At 42.0% G+C, this 21,440-nt stretch overlaps 1 protein-coding gene across 2 annotated transcripts in view; it reads left to right on the plus strand.

The window, feature by feature from the left end:
- RTN1 (reticulon 1) overlaps positions 1–21,440 on the plus strand; it is a 284,575-nt gene that overhangs the window by 145,144 nt on the left and 117,991 nt on the right. For both annotated transcript variants that reach the window (XM_082450382.1, XM_082450381.1), the window contains exon 3: positions 7,220–7,969. In XM_082450382.1, coding sequence (XP_082306508.1) covers positions 7,220–7,969 — 750 coding nt within the window. The remainder of the gene's footprint in view (positions 1–7,219; positions 7,970–21,440) is intronic.

A 21,440-nucleotide genomic window follows, 5' to 3' on the forward strand; every position in this document is an offset into this window, starting at 1 on the left:
ATCTTGTGAGCCCCTGGTACCATGTGACACTGTGCCCATAGACACTGGAGGATTTGGGCTTTATTATATCTGTTGGGTCTTGATTCACTCTGCCATTTCCTGTGCTGACAGGTAAGACAAAGAATTACATATAATCCTACATAGAGACTGAGGAAAAGGAAAGCATCCTAAAGAAAAGGAATTCAGTTTATCATTGTTTAATAAATAAGGAATTATCAACTGACTCTGGGGAATAATCCTAATTATGTGAATTATGAATCAGAAGAAGATCTAATTTAGAACAGTTTTAGCCACAGACCCTAAAGCTTAAGCAAGGAGTCTAATATACTTTTTTCAGTTCCAATAGATTATTACATTTTATAACTTTCTCCAACATACTTAATTATTTTCATGATATTAAATAATATACCATGAGGTACAGAGGTAAAAATTCTTACAGCTTACATATTGAAAGTTTCTTCTAAGCAAAGATCAGTCATGAATACAAGTGAAGTATTTTAGGGAAATATAGTAAGTGCCCTGATGCACCAGACCACTGGCCCATCGGCAGCATGTTGTTTCTGACACAAACACCTAGAAGTATATTATGGTGGTCATGGATGTTCTTTGAGGTGTTATCCTCAGAAAGGACAATAATCAAGAGGCCATCATAAAACCACCCCAGCGTCCCTTAAAAAGAAATAAGCAATAAAAAATAAATCAATTTAAACTCTGAAAACTACTGTTGCTATTTCCTTGCATTGATGAGGTCTGTGATTCTCCTACCCATTTTGAAAATTTATTCTTTTATTCAAAAATACTTATTGAGTGACTTCAATGTGTCAGACATGTGCTGGGCACCAGAGACATTGCAGTAAACAAGATGTGTAAAGTCCCTGCCCTCATGGAGCTTACTTGCTAGTGGGAGAAGTCAATAAAAGGAAGCTCATAAGTAAGTAGTGTAATTTCATGGAGTGTACGCACTGTGAAGAGTGATAGAATGTTGGGTGTGAGAGGGTCAAGGATGGCCTCTCTGAGGTGACATGTAATCTGAGATTTGAATGAGAAGAAGCCCACAATTCAGAGAGGGGTTAAGAGGGGCCCCAGGTATAGAGGACAACTAATACACAGGCCCCAAGGCTGTATTATTTGGGAACTGAAAGATGGTCGAAAGGAGCAAGGGAGGAGTATGGCATAGAACAGAATTGGAGAGGTCGACAGGGCCCCAGTCACTCAGGGCTTCACATGCGAGGATAAAGAATTTGAATTTTGTTCCAAATGCAGTGGGAAAGCATTGGAGGGTTTTACTCTGGGAAGTGATGCCATTCATTCATTCATCCTTCCACTTAACAAATATGTATTGACCATTTACTCCATACCAGTTATTGCTCCATCACTGCTGGGGATACAGTGGTGAAACATAACAAGGTTCCTGAATGCATGGAGTTTGCGTTCTAATTGAGAAGACTTACATACAAATAAATAATAATGTAATATCAGGTCGTTATAATGGTTACGAAGAAAAATAAAGCAAGACAGAATGTAAGAGGGTGATGGGGTGGCCATGAGAAAATGCGTTTCCCTGCTGATGGTTTTCAGCAGAGACCTGAATGGGGTGAGAGAGCAAGCCATATAGACAGGTGAGGAAGAGATGCCAGGCTGAGGAGACAGCCAGTGCAGAGGCCTGGAGCTGGGAATGTCTTGTGTGTTCCAGGAGCAGCTAGAAGGTCAGTGTGGCTGCGTGGGGAGAAGGAAGGGAAGAGCTGCAGCATCAGATTTGTGTTTTCAAAAGATCCTTCTGGAAGATGAGTGGAGAATGAGCCGGGAGCAAAGGGGAGGCTGGAATGGCATCATTGTTCATGGTTGTTCACTGGTATCTGCGACTTGGTAGACTGGCCCATGTTCACCTTCCATTTTATCAATCTGAATTATATCATCATAATTATCATCATCAGCAAACACAGCTCCCCATGTGGGGTGGTTCTAACCTTCTCAGTTTCTATATTCTATTTAATTATTTTCAATGACTGTTTCTAGCTTTGCTGTGTCAGTCCTGACACGTAACTAGTGTCTTAGCTAGAGGCCCATAAGTTTTTAACAAGGGTAGGAAAACCTCTCTTTTGTTCTAAATTTTCTCCTGATTCCTCCTAGCACTTTGTTAAACTTTTACTTCACTTTAAGAATGGAGAGCAATGTCTACACTATATACTGAATCCCCTTTCACTCATAATAAAGATGATTTTTTTTTAAGGTAGTACTTTTACTTACCCAGGATGAAACTTATCAGGCCCTTTCCTCCCACCCCACAGCTGTCTGATACCATCCTTGCTCTTGAGTAAATAAAGCAACATCCTTGAGCCTTCTTTTCTGAATGCTCTAACACAGTGGTTTTCAGCTAGAGGTAGGATTGCCCGATAAAAATACCAGTATTTCATGGGACATACTTATACTAAAAAAATTCATTGTTTATCATAGATTCCTATTTAACTGGGTATCCTGTATTTTTATTTGCTAAATCTGCCATCCCTAACTGGAGGTGATCTTTAGAATCACCCTTAGAGTTACAAAATGCAGATGCCTGGGCCCCATTCAGACTTACTTCTACTAAGTCAAAATTTCTGAGGGCAGTTTTGAGCCATACACCTGATTAAGAATCACTGTTCTAAAGCTCTGAGGTAGTCCTCACATGAGCTCTGCTTGTTGCATACCTCCTGTGTGCCAGGCATTGCACTAGGTGCTGGGGATACGATAGTGAACAAACACCTTGGCTACCCTTTGCCCTCATGATGCTTTCAGTCTGGGGTCAGGGAGAGTGGGGGAGGATGAAGAGACAGATGTTAATGAAATCATCACATAGACATACAGAGCCGCCCAGGGGCACCCAGCTGTGCAGAATGAGTGGGCACCACCCTGTCTCCTGAATGATGCAGCATCAGGCCGGTTTGCACATGAGGCAGGCTACCCTGCAGGGTCGCCTGTGGTCCTCTTAGCCCAAGAGCCTGCCTGCCTGCTTCGTGGTCTCCTAGGAATGTTGTACAAGTAGGAGTTTGGTCAGTCCTAGCAGTTTGTATGGTTAGACAGAGGCTGCCAGCGTGAGAAATTGGAAGGATGTGTGCTATGGAAAGGGATGAAATATCCAGGATGAGAATTTTCTTCCCCTGGCCCATCAAAACAGCTCACTGTTCTGACTTCCATGTTTCTGGGTATGGAATTCCTATTCATTCTACTCACCCAGGCTCACTGTTTCTGAGTGATCTTTGACCACCCCCCCCGTTTCTTTCTCACTCACCACATGAAGCAGACCCCAAGTCTATGCTTTCTCCCTCTTCAGTGTCTCTTGAATTATCCTTTCTTTTCCATCCCTATGACCACTACAACTCATTAGGTTGTCATAATTCCTCCCCTTGACTATTTCAGTATCCTCTTAATGGGTCATGCACCTTTTATTCTTTCTTTCCTAAGTTCATCCTAACCCTTCTAGGACCCACCAGTGCCTTCCTGATAGAATATTGACTTTTAAACTAGCTTCCAGGCCTTTCTATGATCAGGGGTCTGCTTAACTTTCCAGTCATACGTGGTCTTTTGTGACTGGCTTATTTCACTTAGCATACTGTTTTCAGGGTTTAGCCATGTTGTAGCATGTATCAGTATTTCATTCCTTTTTATGGCCAAATAATATTCCAGTGTATGGGTATACCCCATTTTACTTATCCATTCATTAATTAATGGACATTGGGTTGTTTCGCTTTTTTGACAGTTATGGATAATGCTGTTATGAACACTGTGTACAAGTTTTTGTATGGACATAGGTTTTCAATTCTCTACTTATGAGTGGAATTTCTGGATCATATGGTAACTCTAAATAGTTGAACTGCCAGACTGTTTTCCAAAGCAGCTATACCATTTTTTATTCCCACCAACAGTGGATGAGAGTTTCTATTTCTCCACATCCTTTCCACCACTTGTTACTCTCTGACTTTGTTATTCTAGCAATCCTAGTGAGTGTGAAGTAGTAACTCACTGTGGTTTTGATTTGCACTTCTCTGGTGAATTATGACGTTGAGCATATTTTCATATGTTTTTTTGTCACGTGTAAATATTCTTTGGAGAAATGTCTATTCAAGCCCTTTGCCTATTTTTTAACTGGATTATTTGTCTTTTTATAACTGAGTTGTAATAATTTTTAACATATTCTAGATACAAGTCTCTTATAAGATATATGATTTGTAAAATTTTCTCCCATTCTGGTGATCGTCCTTCTACGTTCTTGATGTTGTCCTCTAAAGCACAAAAGTGTTTAATATGGATGAATTCCAAGTTGTATATTTTTATTTTGTCGTTTATGTTTTTGGTGTCATGTCTAAGAAACCACTGTCTAATCCAGGGTCATGAAGATTCATTTCTGTGTTTTCTTCTGGAGTTTCTGGTTTTAGCTCATATATTTAGGTTGGATCCATGTGGAATTAATTCTTACATATGACCTGAGGTAGGGGTCCAGCTTCATTCTTTTGTACGTGGTTATGCAGCTCACTTTTCCTCTTCGTCTCATTCTCCAAAATATAATTTGCCCTATCTGAGACCCCACCCCCTTTTTGAACAGATGTAGCATGATATAGTGAGAAACACATGGAACATGAAGACTTGAGTTCAAATTTAAGCCAAGTCATTTCTAGCCACATGGCTATATCATTCAGGGTCCTGTGAGGAAACAAAGTGACACACTCAAAGGTTGTAACTGAAGAGGGTTTAAAGCGGTAGCTATTTACAAATGTGTAAAGACAGTTAAGAGAACAAACAAAAGATGGTAAAGCACTCAAGGACTGGCAATATTAGGGATCTATTAGCACCCCTGGACCCAAAGGAGGAAGGGGAGGGAACAGCGTTCCCAAAGCCTGCCAAGACCTGGAGCTTCAGAAACAGCAAGAGGTATAAATACCCTAACATTTCTCTCCACCCCCTCCTCCTATGATTCCTATTGGCTGAAAACAACCAGAAACTAGAGGGGAAGGAATTCCAGGTAATGCCTTCTATGTAGGTCAGGCTCTCAGAACAGAGAACAGGACAGAGAAAGATGGGAATAAATCCAAGGGGGCAAAGATAGAAAAACCAGTACCGTGACCTTGGACAAGTCAGTTAACCTACTGCCACTAGACTCGAAGCCCCGTGTGTGAAGTGCCTCTATCCCAGCAGATGCTCAACAAGTGGAGCTGTGACCATGTAGCTACTGATAGTGCTCTGGAAGTACAGGCTGTTCCTCCATTCACACTAGCCTCTACTCCCTGTCTTCTTCCTCCTCCGTCTGGCCTACCATTGAGAATTAATGTAGCTTTTATACTTTTATGCTGCTTGTAATCATATCAAAGAACTATGTGCATGACTTATTAAGGAACTAACTTCTATAAAAATAGAGTTTGGGATCATGCAGTAAATCTTTTTACACATAAATTGCAAGATAATGAGGTTGTTGTTGTTTTAGTTATTAAGAAAAACAGCAACATAGATCATGTCACTTCTCTGCTCAAAACCCTCCAATGGCTTCTCATTTCTCTCAAAATAAAAGCCTGATGAGATCCTACATGATGACCCCCCTTCCCTGAATGCATTTGACCTCTTTTCCTATTATTCTCCCCCTTATTCACTTTGCCCCAGACATAACTGCCTCCTTGTGATATCTATAAATCATGGTGGCTCCCACCTCCAGGCCTTTGTACTGTCTGTTCCCTCTGCTTGGCATGCTTTTCCTCTGGATATCTTCATGCACTCGCTCACCTTCTCAAGTGTTGAATATTGGTTTCCTTCTCAATAAGGCCTATCTTGACTATCCTATTTAAAATTGCAAACTTATCCCCACCCTGTCACAGCCCTCCTGATCCCGTTACCCTACTCTACTTTTTTTTTTCCATAGCACTTAACATATTCTAACATACTATATACTTTAATTATTTATTACATGTATTGTTTGTATATTGTGTTCTCCTCTCATTTTTGTTTCCTGTTTCATTCACTAATACATCCCAAGTGCCTATAAGAGTGATGACACATAGTAGGTTCTCAATAAATAACAGATGAATGAATGATACATGGATAAAGGATACAATCAATTCAGCTTTATAGAGAACTAGACAAATCTAAAATGTTTTATCCATTGGGGTTCTCCCACAGTCCGAAATTGACAGATTACTTAGCCATAGATAGTCTACCTCTTACCCTTCCTATATGCCTCCCAGTGACCTCAAAGCTTCGGAGAAATGACAAGTGGTTCTTGCTTACAAAAGGGCCAGAAATCACTGTCTAGAATATTCTGAAATAAGGCCCTGCTGCATGGGCAAGGGGAAAACCAAGCTCCTGAAAATTGTTGTCATGGCGATCCCAGGTAATTTCAACTAAGATAGAAGTATCAGTAAGATTGCTAGTGAGGTTTGGGGGCCATCTGGATAAACATCAGACAGGAGGCAGGCACTCACCCAGCGGACAGGGGTTGACTCTTGGGTTTTGTTCTTCTCAAGAGGAGGTGAAGAGATGAAAAAGAATGACAGTGGGCTCCACCATTAGAAGCCCTGTGGGGTTGTGCAGTATGGTAATCTGCACAGCCTGCTTGGTGGAATTGGCAAAAACTATCTATTATATTGCTCCACTTTGTTACACTTTTCACTAAAAAAAGAGTAAAAGTATTGATTCTTATGGGAAATGTAAAGCTTAGAAGTTAAGTTGTATACAAGGATGCAAATTAGCTTTCTTTGTCTTATTGAAGTAGGGAATATGAACAGAAACAGACAAGGAATAATGGATGATTTCAGATTTGGTGACATTGGTGGGCCAGATTAGAGGGTTATATACATTGCATTATCTAATGAAATCTGTGAAACTGGAAAACTTCCCTCAGAGAATGGATTAGAAATCAAAACCATGACTTCTAGAATCTTTCCCACATTGGAACAGAAAAACCAGCGAGGTGCTAAAGCTAAGAAATTGCTGGGTCATTTTTAAAAATAGCTAGATTAAGACAGATAGGTATATCAAACACTGATTAATTGGGCCATAACAGTAATTAGCCTTTTAGTTCAGGTGGCCTGTCTTTCCAGCATAGCCCTGGAAACAGACTATTTTTGTGCTAATGAGATATGTATTTTTTAAGCAACGAGAAAATACCTCCCCTAATGGAATTTTGTTTGATTTCTTCTTTTTCTGTCCATCTGTCTGTCCTTGTGTGTGCCTCTTTCTTCGCTCTGTGGGATGACAGAACCATCTGCCGCAGAATCCCAGGGGAAATGCAGCATCTCCGAGGATGAGCTGATCACTGCCATTAAGGAAGCAAAGGGGTTGTCCTTCGAAACAACGGAGAGTCCACGGCCAGCGGGCCAGGTGGCCGACAGGCCGGAGGCCAAGGCCAGGTCCGGGCTGCCCACCATCCCTAGCCCCCTGGACCACGAGGCCAGCAGCGCGGAGTCGGGGGACTCGGAGATTGAGTTGGTGTCCGAGGACCCGCTGGCCGCCGAGGACGCTCTGCCCTCGGGCTACGTGACCTTTGGTCATGTGGGCGGCCCGCCGCCGTCGCCGGCCTCTCCGTCCATCCAGTACAGCATCCTGAGGGAGGAGCGCGAGGCTGAGCTGGACAGCGAGCTCATCATCGAGTCGTGTGACGCCTCCTCCGCCTCGGAGGAGAGTCCCAAACGGGAGCAGGACTCGCCGCCGATGAAGCCGGGCGCCCTGGACGCCATACGGGAGGAGCCGGGCGCCCGAGCGGAGGAGCGCGCCCACAGCCGGTGCGGCCTGGCGGAGCCGGGGCCCTTCCTCAAATTCCCTTCGGCCGCCCCCCAAGTCTGCTCCGAGCTGCCCTCTGGAGACGGAGCCCCTGCGCCCGAGGGGCCCGCAGTGCCGCGGACACCTGTGGAAGCAGCGAGTTACGACCAAAGCTCCCAGGCCACAAAGGGCCCTGGGCCTCGGGGTCCAGGCGTCGCGCCCCCTCTGCTGTTTCTCAATAAGCAACAAGGTAAAGTGACAGCTTTCTTGATTAAAGTAGGTTGTCTGCTTACTGTTCTCCCCTGGGTGCTCTGAGATATTCAGCAGAGGGAGGTGGTTCTGCCTTAGCCCAGTAGTCACGTCCTAGCTGGTCAAACAATCGACCGGAGAACAATTCCGAGGGGGGTGGGGAGGAGATGAGAGGATTCAGATTCTCAGCTGGGGCTTCCATGGAAGAAACACGTGCTCCGAGCTGCGCTGGGCTGGCTGAACCAGAGCATCTCCAATAAGGAGCGGTTTTGTGTACATTCCAAGATCTCCTGAATGGAGTGAATGTGTCCCTCCTTTCATTCCAAGGCTGGGTTTCCTCTCTTGGGAAGGGATGGGGTTTTGTTATTGTCCAGTCTCATTTCCAATTTCCCACCCTCTCAGTGACGGGGCGTGGCTACAGTCCCTCTAGGTGCTGGAACCCACCATTAGCACTTCCACTTGGCCAAACTTGTTTCTTAAATGGGCCAAGAGCATCTCAGCGCCATCCTTTCTCTTACCAAAAAACAAACAAAACAACAGCAACAACGATGACAAAACCAGCAAGGAATTTGGGCCTTGATAAGGTTTTTGTGTCCCAGCTAGCCAGGAAAGACAGTGACCGAAGTTAGTCCCAGGGTTTCTCCTGTGCCTAAGCAAGGCCTAAGGTGACTAATTTTAAAGTCACTTTTAACTTAGAATGATTTTAATCTGGCCATTATATTTTTCCTATGAGAAATCTTGAGTTGAATGAAGTCTTCAAATGCAGAAAAAATGGAAGTCATTATTTTGTCTTCCAGACACTCTTCCCCCCAAGTCATCCCCCACACCGGATTGCAGTTGTATAATGGAATTCAGGAAAGGAATGAAAGAGTCAGGTGAATAAATTAGGCCCTGCACAGTCTAGTTAATGGGCTACATTGAAGATAGACAATCTCTCCCCAGATGCTGGGTAGAAGAACATCCAGGTGGAACTTGAAAACAAACCCTAAAAGCACAACTATGTTCAAGGTCCCCTCTCACCCATCTCCTCTGCTTTCTGTTTTTTTAGAAGTATTTTGCCTTTTGGGGATAAATGATTCTGAGAGTACACCCTCCTTCCTGTTTATATGCTAACTTCAATGATGTTAGTAGCAATTAAAGGGCCTCATATAAAAATAGAGGACAAAAACTTTCTCTTTATAGATTGGAAGCTGGCTTCTAAATTCTTTAAAATTAGCGCATTGGAAAGGGGGAAACTGGAGGAATGTAATAAAAAGATAACCCTGCTGCATGGTTGCCGGAGGCCTAGACATGTGGCATCATGTTGGGGCTGATATAATTGACTCCTGATTTCTCAAATAACTTATCCCTGAGAGTTTAAAGTATATTTAGTGTGTGCAATAGGGAGGCTATTCTATGACAAACTTAACAGTAGGAATGTGTATTTGTTGGGTGAATATTAGAACTAATTTGGACTCTTTGCTACCACTCTGACTGTGGTGGGAAGGGGCCCTGCAGCTTTCAGGGAGCTTTGGGAAACAGCATTAGCCTGAACAACCTGCAGTTCCCTGTGGTCCTGAAGCAGGAGAGCTTGAGTCATTCGGAGTATAGTTTCATATCACCGTACTGTAACACGCATGTGTTTCCATTTTATCCCCTAACTAGTGTCCCCATAGTGAAATAGTCACCATGTGCACAGTGCTGCTCAAATATATTTATCCTTAAAAGTAAGTAAATCTGAAGGCTAATAAAGAGAAAATGGTATTGTGTAGGCCTATTTCCCTCGTTAGTATACTTGAGAGACAAGTATGACAGCTGGAACTGACCGAGTGACCAGACATCCGATGAAGAGCTAAGGTGATGGAATACTACAGCTGTCGATGCAAAGGCTTCAGAGAGTATTTTATGGCTGATTCTGGTGTCATTCTAATCTCTGTGCAAGTTGCCTCATATGGCTTGGACCCTCTGCTGCCAAGTTAGACGTTCGAAAGGAGAAAGTGGCAGTCTTTTCAAACAATTAAGGCATGGCAGGGTGAATAGCCTCTGCTCTCCTCTGCACTGAGGGATCCTTTGAAATCCAGTCTCCCACTGAAACTCAGCACTCAGCCTTATTATCTATGAAGAGTCTAAAAGGCCCTGGGGCAGCCAAGCACTGAAGGTTCTGGGCAGATGACTCAGTGCTGCCAGCAGGTTATTGGAGCCCTGAGTTCTTCTGGTCTCCCTGCTCCATCTCAGCATGTGGGAGGATCAGTGCTGACCAGCCAGCGCCAGGCTATTCTTAATCACTGTCAGTGGACAGTAGGATTGTGCTCACGTCAAGTGTGACACCCCTCAGCAGTGAGGTCAGGTCAGCTTCTGTGGTTTCCTGAAGCCTCCGGCAGTATAAATGCATTCAGGTTCATGCATTCACAAGTATGCTCATCTCCTTGGCTTTGGAGTTATTCTGCTGATGCTGGGCCAAGTTTTAGAAAGGTCCAGAAATATTTAGAATAAGGTTTGGCAAATATCTGACGGCATCATAGCACATACTGTCAAGGAACATCAGGCTTTACTGGTGTGCACATGCCCTAACAAGGTCTATTTTTGGACCTTTCTTACCTTTTGGAGACCTCTGCTGCTGTTTCACTGAAGACAAGATGTGGTTCATCATATTCCAGTTTCCATTCTCTGTGCACCCCCTGAGCTCCTGCTACCCTGTCATTCTGCTTCCTCATAGCCTCTAGGATGGCCTATCATGAACATGATAGGATAGATAAGTTTTCATTGTTGCAAGGTTAACCCTGTTAGGAACATCTAAGTGAAAGCCAATTAAAAATTCTAAATAAAACACTAATACCCAGTGTGACTCATCAGGATGGGTGTGTGGTATATCCAGACCTATTTTATTGCAGAATCTTTTATTAGACTGTGCTGTAGAGTTCATCTTCTAGGGCGTATTCTTTGGGAAATAGTGGTTTCTGGGTACTCACCTCCATTCCCTGCATTCTGATTACTTTTCCTTGCAATTCAAAAGCATAGTGTCAGATCAGCCATGTGGATATCATATGGGAGCCTGTTAGAAATGTCAGGGTCCTTCCCCGACCTACCTACTGAATTGGAATCTGCATTTTACCAAGGTCCCCTAGTGATTGCTATTCACATTGAAGCTTGAGAAGCAATGTTTTAGACCATGGCAGTCAGCTTTCACATTCCAGCCTGAAACTGTTCTGATGAAGGTCACCAATGACAACCTTCTTACCCCCCAAAAGACCTCTTTTCGGTCTCATCTTTCTTGTTCTCCCTGGTACTTTAATGTCATACTGCTGAACAGTCCTTAAAACAGTGAGAAAATAATGTATGTTCAAAATAATAATTTAAATTGTAAGAAATGGTGCAAAATAAAAAGTTAAAGTTCCCCTACTCCAACCTCACATTCCTAAGTCTCAGAGATAACCACAGGCTTCTGTTTTGTTGTTGTTGTTCTTGTTCCTTTCAGAAATTTTCTTTATGTATCACAATTTTTTATTGCACAAGTGATATCATGTTGGACAGACTTTTGCAACTTATTTCTTTTAGCAGTAAAATCAAGGATAATACCGGCTCACATGGAGACTCTTCTCTTCTTCTCAAAACTTTCCCCCCTTATCTCCGTGATGTTTCTCCTTCCTGGTTATCGCCTCAGTCTCTGACCTCTTTCCCAATCTCTTTTGCTACCTTCCTTCCAATTCCTCTGTCTGGCCCCGAGTTCTTTCCCTGTCTTCCTTTGTCCCTCGTTTCCTTGCTCTCATCCACACAGGTTTTCAGCCACTGCCTCATGTGTAGCACCTCCCAGATCTCTGGCTTTTACACTGCTGTAACACAGATAACATAAATTTCACCCAAGGTTATGCCAGCCCCACCCAAGCAAGACCTTACCCATTCATTCATTCATCCTTCCTTTGATTCAACCAATATGGCGTACTGCCTGCCTGACACTAGCAATATAGTAATGACCAAAGCAGACATGAATCCACCCCTTGCAGGGCTTACATTTGGGTGGTTGGGGGGCTGACATTAAATAGGAAATCAACAGAGTGACGTGTTCTCTTGAGCGAGTACCTGGTGATAGTGGAACTTAGATCAGAAGGTCAGAGAAGGAGGAAGCTGAGGAATCAGCTGTGGCAAGAGATAATTTTTAAAAGTTCTGGACAATAGAAAATGCAAAAGCCACAGGCAGGAAAGTTCTGGGAGCATTCTAGAAACTAAAAAAAAAAGTCTTTATAGTTAGAGTATGGTAGGCAAAGGGAAAAATGGGGTTGGAAGGTTGGCAGTGCCCTTTCATGCCCAGACCATGGTGCAGAATTTGGTCTTTATCCTACTCATCATAAGATGCCATTATAGTAGTTAAGGCATGAGATGGCAGTGTCTGGGAGAGGGAGGTAGCAATGAAGATGGAGAGGAATGGATGGGTTTAAAGTATATTTTGGAGATTGACTTAATAGGATTTACTGATACATTGGATTGGTGGTGGGGGTGACTTTATTCCCAACATCTCTCAAATTATATTTCAGTTTTTGTCACCAGAATCATTATAAATAGATGCAAAAATATTTACAATAGGAAAAATACCCCAAACTTAGCTGCTGTTTCTTTAGTCATTGAGCCCAATTTTTTATGTCTGCTATTGGAAAATCATCCATTTGGGTTATGCTGGCACTGAAGTATTCTCTCACAGGTTGAGCTGTATATCTAGTATATTTTCATGGCCAAACATCTGGGGGTATAATGGTCATTAATGTGTTTTGGTGACAGTGATATTTGAGTGGCTGAGACTGGAGCTTGGATGAGGGTCAAATATGGTACTTGTGGAGGTTAAATAAGACATATAGTGAGGTAGGCAGGGATGGTGGACAGCAAGTTGGTTTTTTAAAAAGAATTAAGTGTCAGTTTGGCTAGGGCCAGGAACTCACAAAAGCTTCAGGAGTCTAAAGTGCAGTTCCAAATATGGATCAAAATTACACTAACAGACAAAAGAAAGACAGTAGCCTGCCAGAGAGCAGAGGTTAAAGTCAGAGAAAAGGCAGTTTAAGGCAGGCACTCAAACTAGGGTCTGAAGTGAGGACAAGCATACCACTGGGTCTAGTTAACTTCAGCTCAAGCCTACAGTTGACCATTGTCTTTATCTGTGATTACTCAGTGCTTCCTGAGTTAACCCTATCTCTGTAATGGTCCTTCTGGGTTTTAAATGACCTAGGCCTGAGAAAGTGGTCCTCTTCTGCCAGGTAAAGCATTGATCCAGGACTCTTCTCTCTTCTTGTGGAAACTAGGGGCATGTGACAGGGAGAATGAATTGGGGGCTCAGTGGAACCATTTGTTTTTCTAGACAGTGTTTCTCAAAGTGTGGTTGGTGAACTATTTATATCATAAGCCATTTGTTAAAATACAGATTCCTAGGCTCACCCCGGGATCTCCTAGGAAGGGGCTAAGGAATCTGCTTCATTAAGTGGCCCCCCAGTGAATCCTCGGCACACCAGAATTTGAGAATTATTGTTCTAGGTACTGTGTTGAGGCTGATCTCTCAAAGCCCTCAGAGTTATCTTTGGCAGGTTTTTCCTCTAGTGTCCCATCTTTTTCCAGGGCCTGAGCCAGAATCCTGCAAGGTGGGTTTTCTGATTGAGTTTAAATGTTAGTTAAAATGGCTTATGTGTGGGGTTTAGAATGAAATTTATACTGTTAACTCTGAGACTTCCACCTCCTCGTAGGAGAAGTAGAGGGACGATAACGTGAGCATACCCTGGCCTTACCAGCTCACTCTGGAGGGCGCTCCTACTATCTCCCCACCCCACAAAGCCTCAGAGCAGAGAACTTAATAGGGCTGGCAAGGACGCAGGTCGATAGCCATTCATGTTCCCAGTAGTTTGGGGCCTCCTGGGTTAGAAGAGTCCTCCAGGTTGCCTCTGTCCATAGCTTGGAGAATCATGGGAGAGGGAGAAGTCCTGAGGGTGGGGTTGAGCTCTACACTTCCAGTCACAAATGGGGAATAGCAAGCTTAATCTTCTTACACAAGATCAAAAATTTCACTACCACTAATAAATAATTCAGTTCAAAGCTGCATATTCTGGTAAATAACAGAATTCTGGTTTAACTCTTCCCTTCTGGCTGGACCTCATTTTCTTACAACTCTTGGCTGAACACTGAAATCTTGGGGGATTTACCTACACACAGAGCACTTGCAAAAGCAGAATATGTTTTCCAAAGCTATTTTTTTTTTTTTTTTTACTTCCAAACTCACTTTTGTTTACCTCCCCTAGCAACTCTAGGAGATTTGATGCTATGTCTAAAAGCACAGAGGAAATCAAGTAAAGCAGAAGAATGGCTTTCATATTGATTTTCCCCACTCACTGTTAATGTCTGTTGCCATCCAGTGGTTGTGATGAAAATATCCAACCTCTACTTTTTAACCTCATCTCAAACCACCAGGATTTGAAACTTACAGATCTCCTGGGTTATGTCCCGTAAGTCCCATAGTTGCATAATTTTATGTTTTGCCTCTCCTTCTCTATATCTTTCTCCTTTGTACTCTCCTTTGCTGATGCTAATTGGTCTTACTGTTAGAAATACTGGTGAGGTAATTCTGAGCAAATTAGAAAATGACAATCTTGTCCTCAAGATGTTCTATTGCTACTTAGCTAAATATTGTCATATCTTTGAATGATTTTACAGTGTCCACATGGCTGGACCATTTATATGGTGATTGATGATTTAAATTATCATCCATATTTTTCTTGGAATAAGCAGAAGGACAGAGGTCCAAATAACCTGTTTTTACCAGAGTTAATTTTAAGCTAGGCCATTTGGCCTGTGCCAAAAAATATAGTATATAGGATTCAAGGGCCAAAGTTTCATACTAACTGGAGTTTTTGGATCAACATCCTCCTTTTAAATTGAGCTCAGGGTTTGAGGTACAGTCAGTTGTTCTAGGTGATATTGCAGGGATAGAAGAACCAGGATTTGAGATAAGATCTCCTGACTCTCATCCAGTGCCCTTTTCCAACTAAATTGCTTTCCGGATAGACTTCTTTGTAAGCAAACCTAAATGCTTTTCTGTGTGGAGTTGCTTTAGAATTTGGAGATTTAAGATTTCATATCTTAAACATATATTGCTGTAAATAGTTTTATAATGGTGCAATAAGCACAGCTAGTTGAAGTGAAAGTATGGTCAATCAGGTGGAAATGCAGTCCAGTCACCTGGAGAGGATTTAATTTTTTTTACATTTTAGGTTAGCCAAGTGATGGTTGAATCATTTTACACAGAGTCATAGTTTTCTCAGATGTTAGACATAAATAAAATCATAAATAACTTGGTTCTAGATACTTTTGATATAAGTAAAATGGCCTCATTGCCAATTTGTCCCTTTTATTTTCTCTATCTTCCCTTTGTTGGGGTCCACATTTTAAAGCCCCTTTCTTATTCCTCTGAAAACAGAATCTTGAAATTTTGGGTAGATTTTATATAATCCACAAATCTATGCTCTAATTACAAAGCCAAAGATCTTGACTTTGACTTTGATTTCTAAAGCACCTGGTTCCTGTTGACCACATCTTTCCCTCAGATCCTGTTAGTATGGCTAAAAACACCAGAGACCATGCTGATGGGGAAATTCCTAGGGACTGATGGCAAAGTCCTCTTTGAAGGAGACACCTTTCAGATTTCAGCCTTACTGTTCATCTGTCAAATCCGAACTGATTTGCCTCTAAGATGACACATAAGATCATTCACTTGAACTGTAAGTTTTCTCTCTCCCATTGTATATTATATTTGTTCTTGTGATTTATATAATGCCCATTTTGTAACAGGTAAAGATGGGTCACTTTCCACCAAATTGATACTTCCTCTTCCATAGTGTAGAGTCATTGCTGGGTGTGACTGCTCAGTCAGAGACTGCATTTTCTAGCCCCCCTTGCATGTAGATGAAGCTAAACCCTGATTGTTATCAATGGAATGTAAGTGGAAGTGATGTGAGTTACATCTGGGACAAGGTGGTTAAGATGCAGTTGTGCCTTTTCTTCCTTCTAGGCTGTAAGGGATGACAAAAGGGAAGGAACCTGGGCCCCTGAATGCCTGCTTGGAGGAAAGCTGCCTGCTAATGAACACTCACATTGATCTATTAAGTTAGCCCCAAAACAAATTTCTCCCATGTTAAGCCACCGAAATTTTGGGGTTATTTGTTACCATAGCCAGCCTCATCCTAATATGATAACTCATGATGTAAGGGTGAGGTTGAGAAAGAAGACCTACAGTTAGAATGTATGTTGGACCATATGTCCCATAGTTGCACAGTTTTATGTTTTGCCTCTCCTTCTCTATATCTTTCTCCTTTGCTGATGCTAATTGGTCCTACTGTTAGAAATACTGGTAAGGTAATTCTGAGCAAATTAGAAAATGACAATCTTGTCCTCAAGATGTTCTATTGCTATTTACCTAAATATTGTCATAAAAACTGAACAAATCTTTAATAACCACAAGGTGAGTAGTTGATGCCTTCTGGAGTTCTGCAAAGTAAGAAACAGCCCTGGTGATGATCATCAGGTCCACCAGAACAGAAGCACAAGAAGTTTCTGTGACATAGACCACTGAGAGAACTGGAGAAGTCCCATTGATTGGGCTAACCCCAGGAGAAATTGGGAAATAAGTACAGTATCTTGGGGTCCTCTGCCTCCCACAACTGGTGTATTCCTGTACCTCAGCTACTCAAGATCCCCACTTTGGAGCCCAGTGCTCCTGAGCTCCCCCTGCTTCCCTTTCAAAAATGCATTTCCTGTATCCTGTTTCGTTGGGGTTCTTCATGCTCTCCATTTCTTAGAGTGCGCTATAGAGGTTTAGTTTAACAAAGCAGTTCTTTTTCATGTGTTAGTGAGCTAGTGTGTGATCCCTTCTATGTAACAGAAGATCTCCAGAAGGCTCTGAAGGAATGAGCCACCCTAGGTTAGAGCTGGTCCACTCTAGGGAGTAGTTTCCTTAGTCCAAGACTCCGTTCTCAGTAGTAAGTGTACTGAAACACAAATGTATCTGAATCTGGTATAAACCAGAATGCCTCTTTACAATTTACCTGGAGATGTATCAGGAGAACTCCACCCCAGTGTGGAGATCAGCTCATTGTGGCCTGAACATAGAATTGGGGCAAGAAGAGTAGATTGTTTCATTGGAAATTTCCACCACACTTTGGCGGCGTGTGAACTGTTCTGTTCTCTAAGGACTTGGGTCCTCAACTAGAATCAGAGCAGCTACTCCCTGAGCCCATGCCTAAGGTGCTTCCCCTCTCGTGGCCGTCTAGAGTAACTTTCTCCAAACTCTGTATTGTTTTGACTGCATATCCCCCTCTTCACCGGGACAAGGAATCATGAGCCAGCTGGGTTTGGATCCTAGTTCTACCATTTATTACTAGCTGTGTGATTTTGGGCAGTTACCCTGTCTGCTCTTCAATTTTTTCATTTGTTCAAAGGGGAGAATAGTACCTGTATCACAGGATTCTTGTGATGATTAATTTAGATGATTTAAGTAATTACCCTCTTATTTTATTACTATTTAAATATTTATGTTAATAATAATTTTACAATGAGATGGAGCTTTGGAAGAATCTAGTCCAGTTACTCATTTAGTACAAGAATTCTTTCATAATATTTCAGTCATCTTACGGGTTGTCTTCATATGCTACAGTTTGATTGGCTGCTTTCCAAAGATTTATACAAAGTTGACTTGATCTCACTAATTTGCTCTTTCCCAAGCATATTGTTGGACAGGTTGCCTCTGGGGAGGTTTCTTAAAGCCAACGGACCCGATTTATCATCTTCTATGAGTAGTTTTTTTTCTCAAAATATATATGCTTAGGCCCTACTCTAAATATCCCAGAGTATACTCTTTGGGTATAACGTCATCTGTAGATTCGTACTTTTAGTATCCCTTGAGAGTGATTTAAAATGTCCATCCGGGGTTTACAGCCACTGAGTTTAACCCCATCCATGGTGTATGGGCTCCCATTTGTCCTCTCCCCCCAGGCTCTAGCATTTCATACTTTTTTGACTTAGTTTGAATTACTCAGGCCATACTGCAGTGAGAAACCCCCAAATCTCAATGGCTTAGCTCAACAAATGTTTATTTCTAGCTCACACAAAATCAGATGCTAGTTGATGGGGGGCTCTTTTTCATCCAATTACAAGGGATCCAAGCTCCCTCCCTCCTTTGCCACCAAATATCAACATATGGCTTCCCAGGTTGCCATGCCAGGGTAAGAGAGAGCTGGAGGGGCACGTTAGCTCTTCAAAGCCTCCTCCTGGAAATGACACATGTCACTTTTGCTTATGGTCCATTGGCCAGAATGAGTAACATGACTCTCCCCTGATGCATGGGGCATAGGAGAAATTTGTTGAGCATCAAGTCTTTATCACAGACCTCTTGCACAATTATCTCTTACTATAGATCTTCATAGCACTTATCATTACCCAGTGTATTAAATATGCATTTTTATTTGTTTATGGCTTGTCTTTACCACTTAGACTTTAAGCTCTTTGAGATCACACACTTGCTTTCAGTGCTGTGTCTCCAGTGCCTACAATGGTGCCTGGTAAGTTTGTAGAGACTCAATAAACATTTGGTGACTAAATGAATGGTGACTCCAGACACGCAGATGAAGCCACAGAAGTATATTATGGGATTTTATTGTATGTCAGTGTGTTTTATAGATTGTGCTCTTTTCCAAGAGCTCATTTAAACGTTATTGAATCCAGTGAAAGGTTAAAGAATAATAGGCGAGTTAGGAAGAGAACATTGTGTGTGTATTCCCTACTGTTACTCACGAAGAGCATCGTCCTCCTGGCTGTGCTCTTCTAGAGTGATCATCAGCCCAGGAAAGGGCATATAGCGTCAGCAGAGAAAGATGCTTTCTGAGGTTCAGCCGACAAAGCCAATAATAGATGTGAGTTGACAAAGCAGAAGGTGACATCACTGTAGGCCAGTGTTCAGCTTTTCTTTGCTGAGCCTATGGAATGTGTACAAGACCAGTCTATTGAAACTTTATAACCCCAATAAAATGGGGACACTTTCTGCAGTAAATGCTTCTTGTTTTGAATACAGCAGAACCCAATTAAAAACAAGGTTTGTTATTAAGGTTGTATTACATAGTGATTAAGGCGTGAGCTCTGAAATCACAGATTTGGGTTTGAACCCTCGTCTACCACTTGCCGGCCTAAAACTTCCCAGGCTTCATCTGCAAAATATGGCTAGTAATTCCTACTCCCTTGAATTGTAATGAAATTTAAATTGAATACATTGAATACTGTTTTTAAGGAGCTTAGGTTAGTAGAAGACCTGGCACATTGTAAATGGCAGCAATTATTATCACATTCCATGACTGGATCATGTTTTCTGTACTAGATAAGGCTATACACGCAGGCTACTGTCAGTAATGGTGGTTACCAAGGATATAGGAGAATGTGAGGCAGCAGGGATGGGCTTTCCTTGGTGGATCAGCCCCTTGGCCTTCCAAGGCAGGCTGTATGGCAGGCCTACAGATCACAGCCACAGCAGCCTGGTCATGCATCTGAGCTCCATCGGCAGCTTGCCCTCCTTCTGTGCACTGAGGACTCCTGTTCTCCAAAATGGGGAGGATCTGAGTGGGCTGCTTCATCACCATCAGATGCTCTCCTGTCGCACCTCACCTCATCAATATTTAGGTCAAGCCCCCGACTCTGGTTTGATCAGATTTCTCTCAACGCAGAATGACCAGTGCGGTAGCAGCTTAAGCAGAAATAACCATCAGGGCTACTTTCCTTTAAAAGGGACTGAATTAATGGCAAACTTGTAATGTTGCAGATGCCTCTTCCTCATTTCCCAAAGCATGACTCTAAACAAAAAAGAAGATTCACCCCTCTGATTTATTTTTATGGAAAACTACCTTCTGAACAATCAGATTCTTTAGGACTATTTGAAGTAACATTTGGGGGCAAGGTTTAACCACATTCTTACAGTGATAAACATGGAATTACCCCTTTAGAGTAGATAGACAAATCCTTGAGGGTTTATTTGTTTCTTACATGAAATGCTTCAGATGACTGCTGTTTCCCTCAAAAAGCTCTTCCATTTTTGTTACATGCTTTCAGTTATCCGAAGTGGGAAGGAATCTTTGGCATGCTTCCAATTCAGGGCAGTCTCTTGTCTGCCTGGTCTCCTACGGGCGGGCAGACTGGCAGCAGGCAGGGAGCAGGATTTATGCAGTATTTCTGTCTCCATCTAGGGAGGTTTCTTGCAACATCCTGCTTATTTGGTGCATTTTGCTTCATCTTCTTTGTCCACCATTTTCATGCTTTCAAAAATAATTGTTCATCAGCTCACTCCAAAAATCCACGCAAGGTATTTCACAAGCACTGACAAAGACTTGTCATCCTTAAAATAGTATATATTTTAATCATCCTTTAAGGAAGGCAAGATTAGGGTTGACCCTTCAAATATTTAACTGTTACCTGTGATTTGAATGAGTACTCATGCTTCTATTTTTTTCAAAATATTTAAAATAGATTATTATAGAAAGCTTCATACATACATTGGAGGGAATAGTATAATGAACTTCCAAATATAGATCTACAAAACTTAACAGTCATTACCATTTTTTTCACATTTGTTTCATCTAATTTGGGGGGAGCACTTGAAAATTAAGTCATAGCCATCAATATATTTCCTCTCCTAAATGCTTCATTGTACATTTCTAAAAATAGGAACATCTCTTATGTAACCACAGGACCACTGTTACATCTAATGCCCAGTTCATATTCAAATTTCTTTAAGAATCCTCCAAATTTTTTCGGTTGGTCACTTTTAATTAGCCAACGAGCAAATATCTCTCTTCTATTTTTCAACTATATTAACTGTAATAAGAACATGGAACAGTGGAAAGTTCCCTTGGTTTGTGTATTATATGATGATCAGATGTGTTTCCTTTTTTCCCAATATTTTATTATGAAAATCTTCAAACATACAGAATAGTTGAAAGAATTCTTCACTGCACACCTGTTTACATGGTTCTATTTTAAATTATTTCCCTTCCTTTTTTGGGGTGACTGGGACTTGATAGTTTTTATACCTCAGGCTCAGTGAGAAAGTGAGTATTTTACGGCTTCTTTTTAGGTGGAAGCCTTAAATAATATTTGCAAAGCAGATGGATAAGATACTGATTACTTTGCATGGTTTATAAATCTTGAAAGTGTCTTCTCCAACTGGGTAGCCCATGCCAGCCTATAAATACTATTAAGCCTGACTTTCAGTTGTCAGTATGTCTCTGGGGTATCCCCAGAGAGCCAGGTGCTGCACTGTTGACAGCGATATCACCATTGTGGGTTAAGCGAGAAAATGACAAGCCACCCCGTCTAATAATGAAGCAATTGGAACAGGCAGTGTGTTTACACCTTATGCAATGTCAGTTGTATTTCAACATTATCCAAAATATCATGCAAAGGTACTTAGAAAAGAGAAAAACAAATCTGGT

This window comes from Balaenoptera physalus, assembly GCF_965194825.1.
Source record: "Balaenoptera physalus genome assembly, chromosome: 2".
NCBI lineage: Eukaryota > Metazoa > Chordata > Mammalia > Artiodactyla > Balaenopteridae > Balaenoptera > Balaenoptera physalus.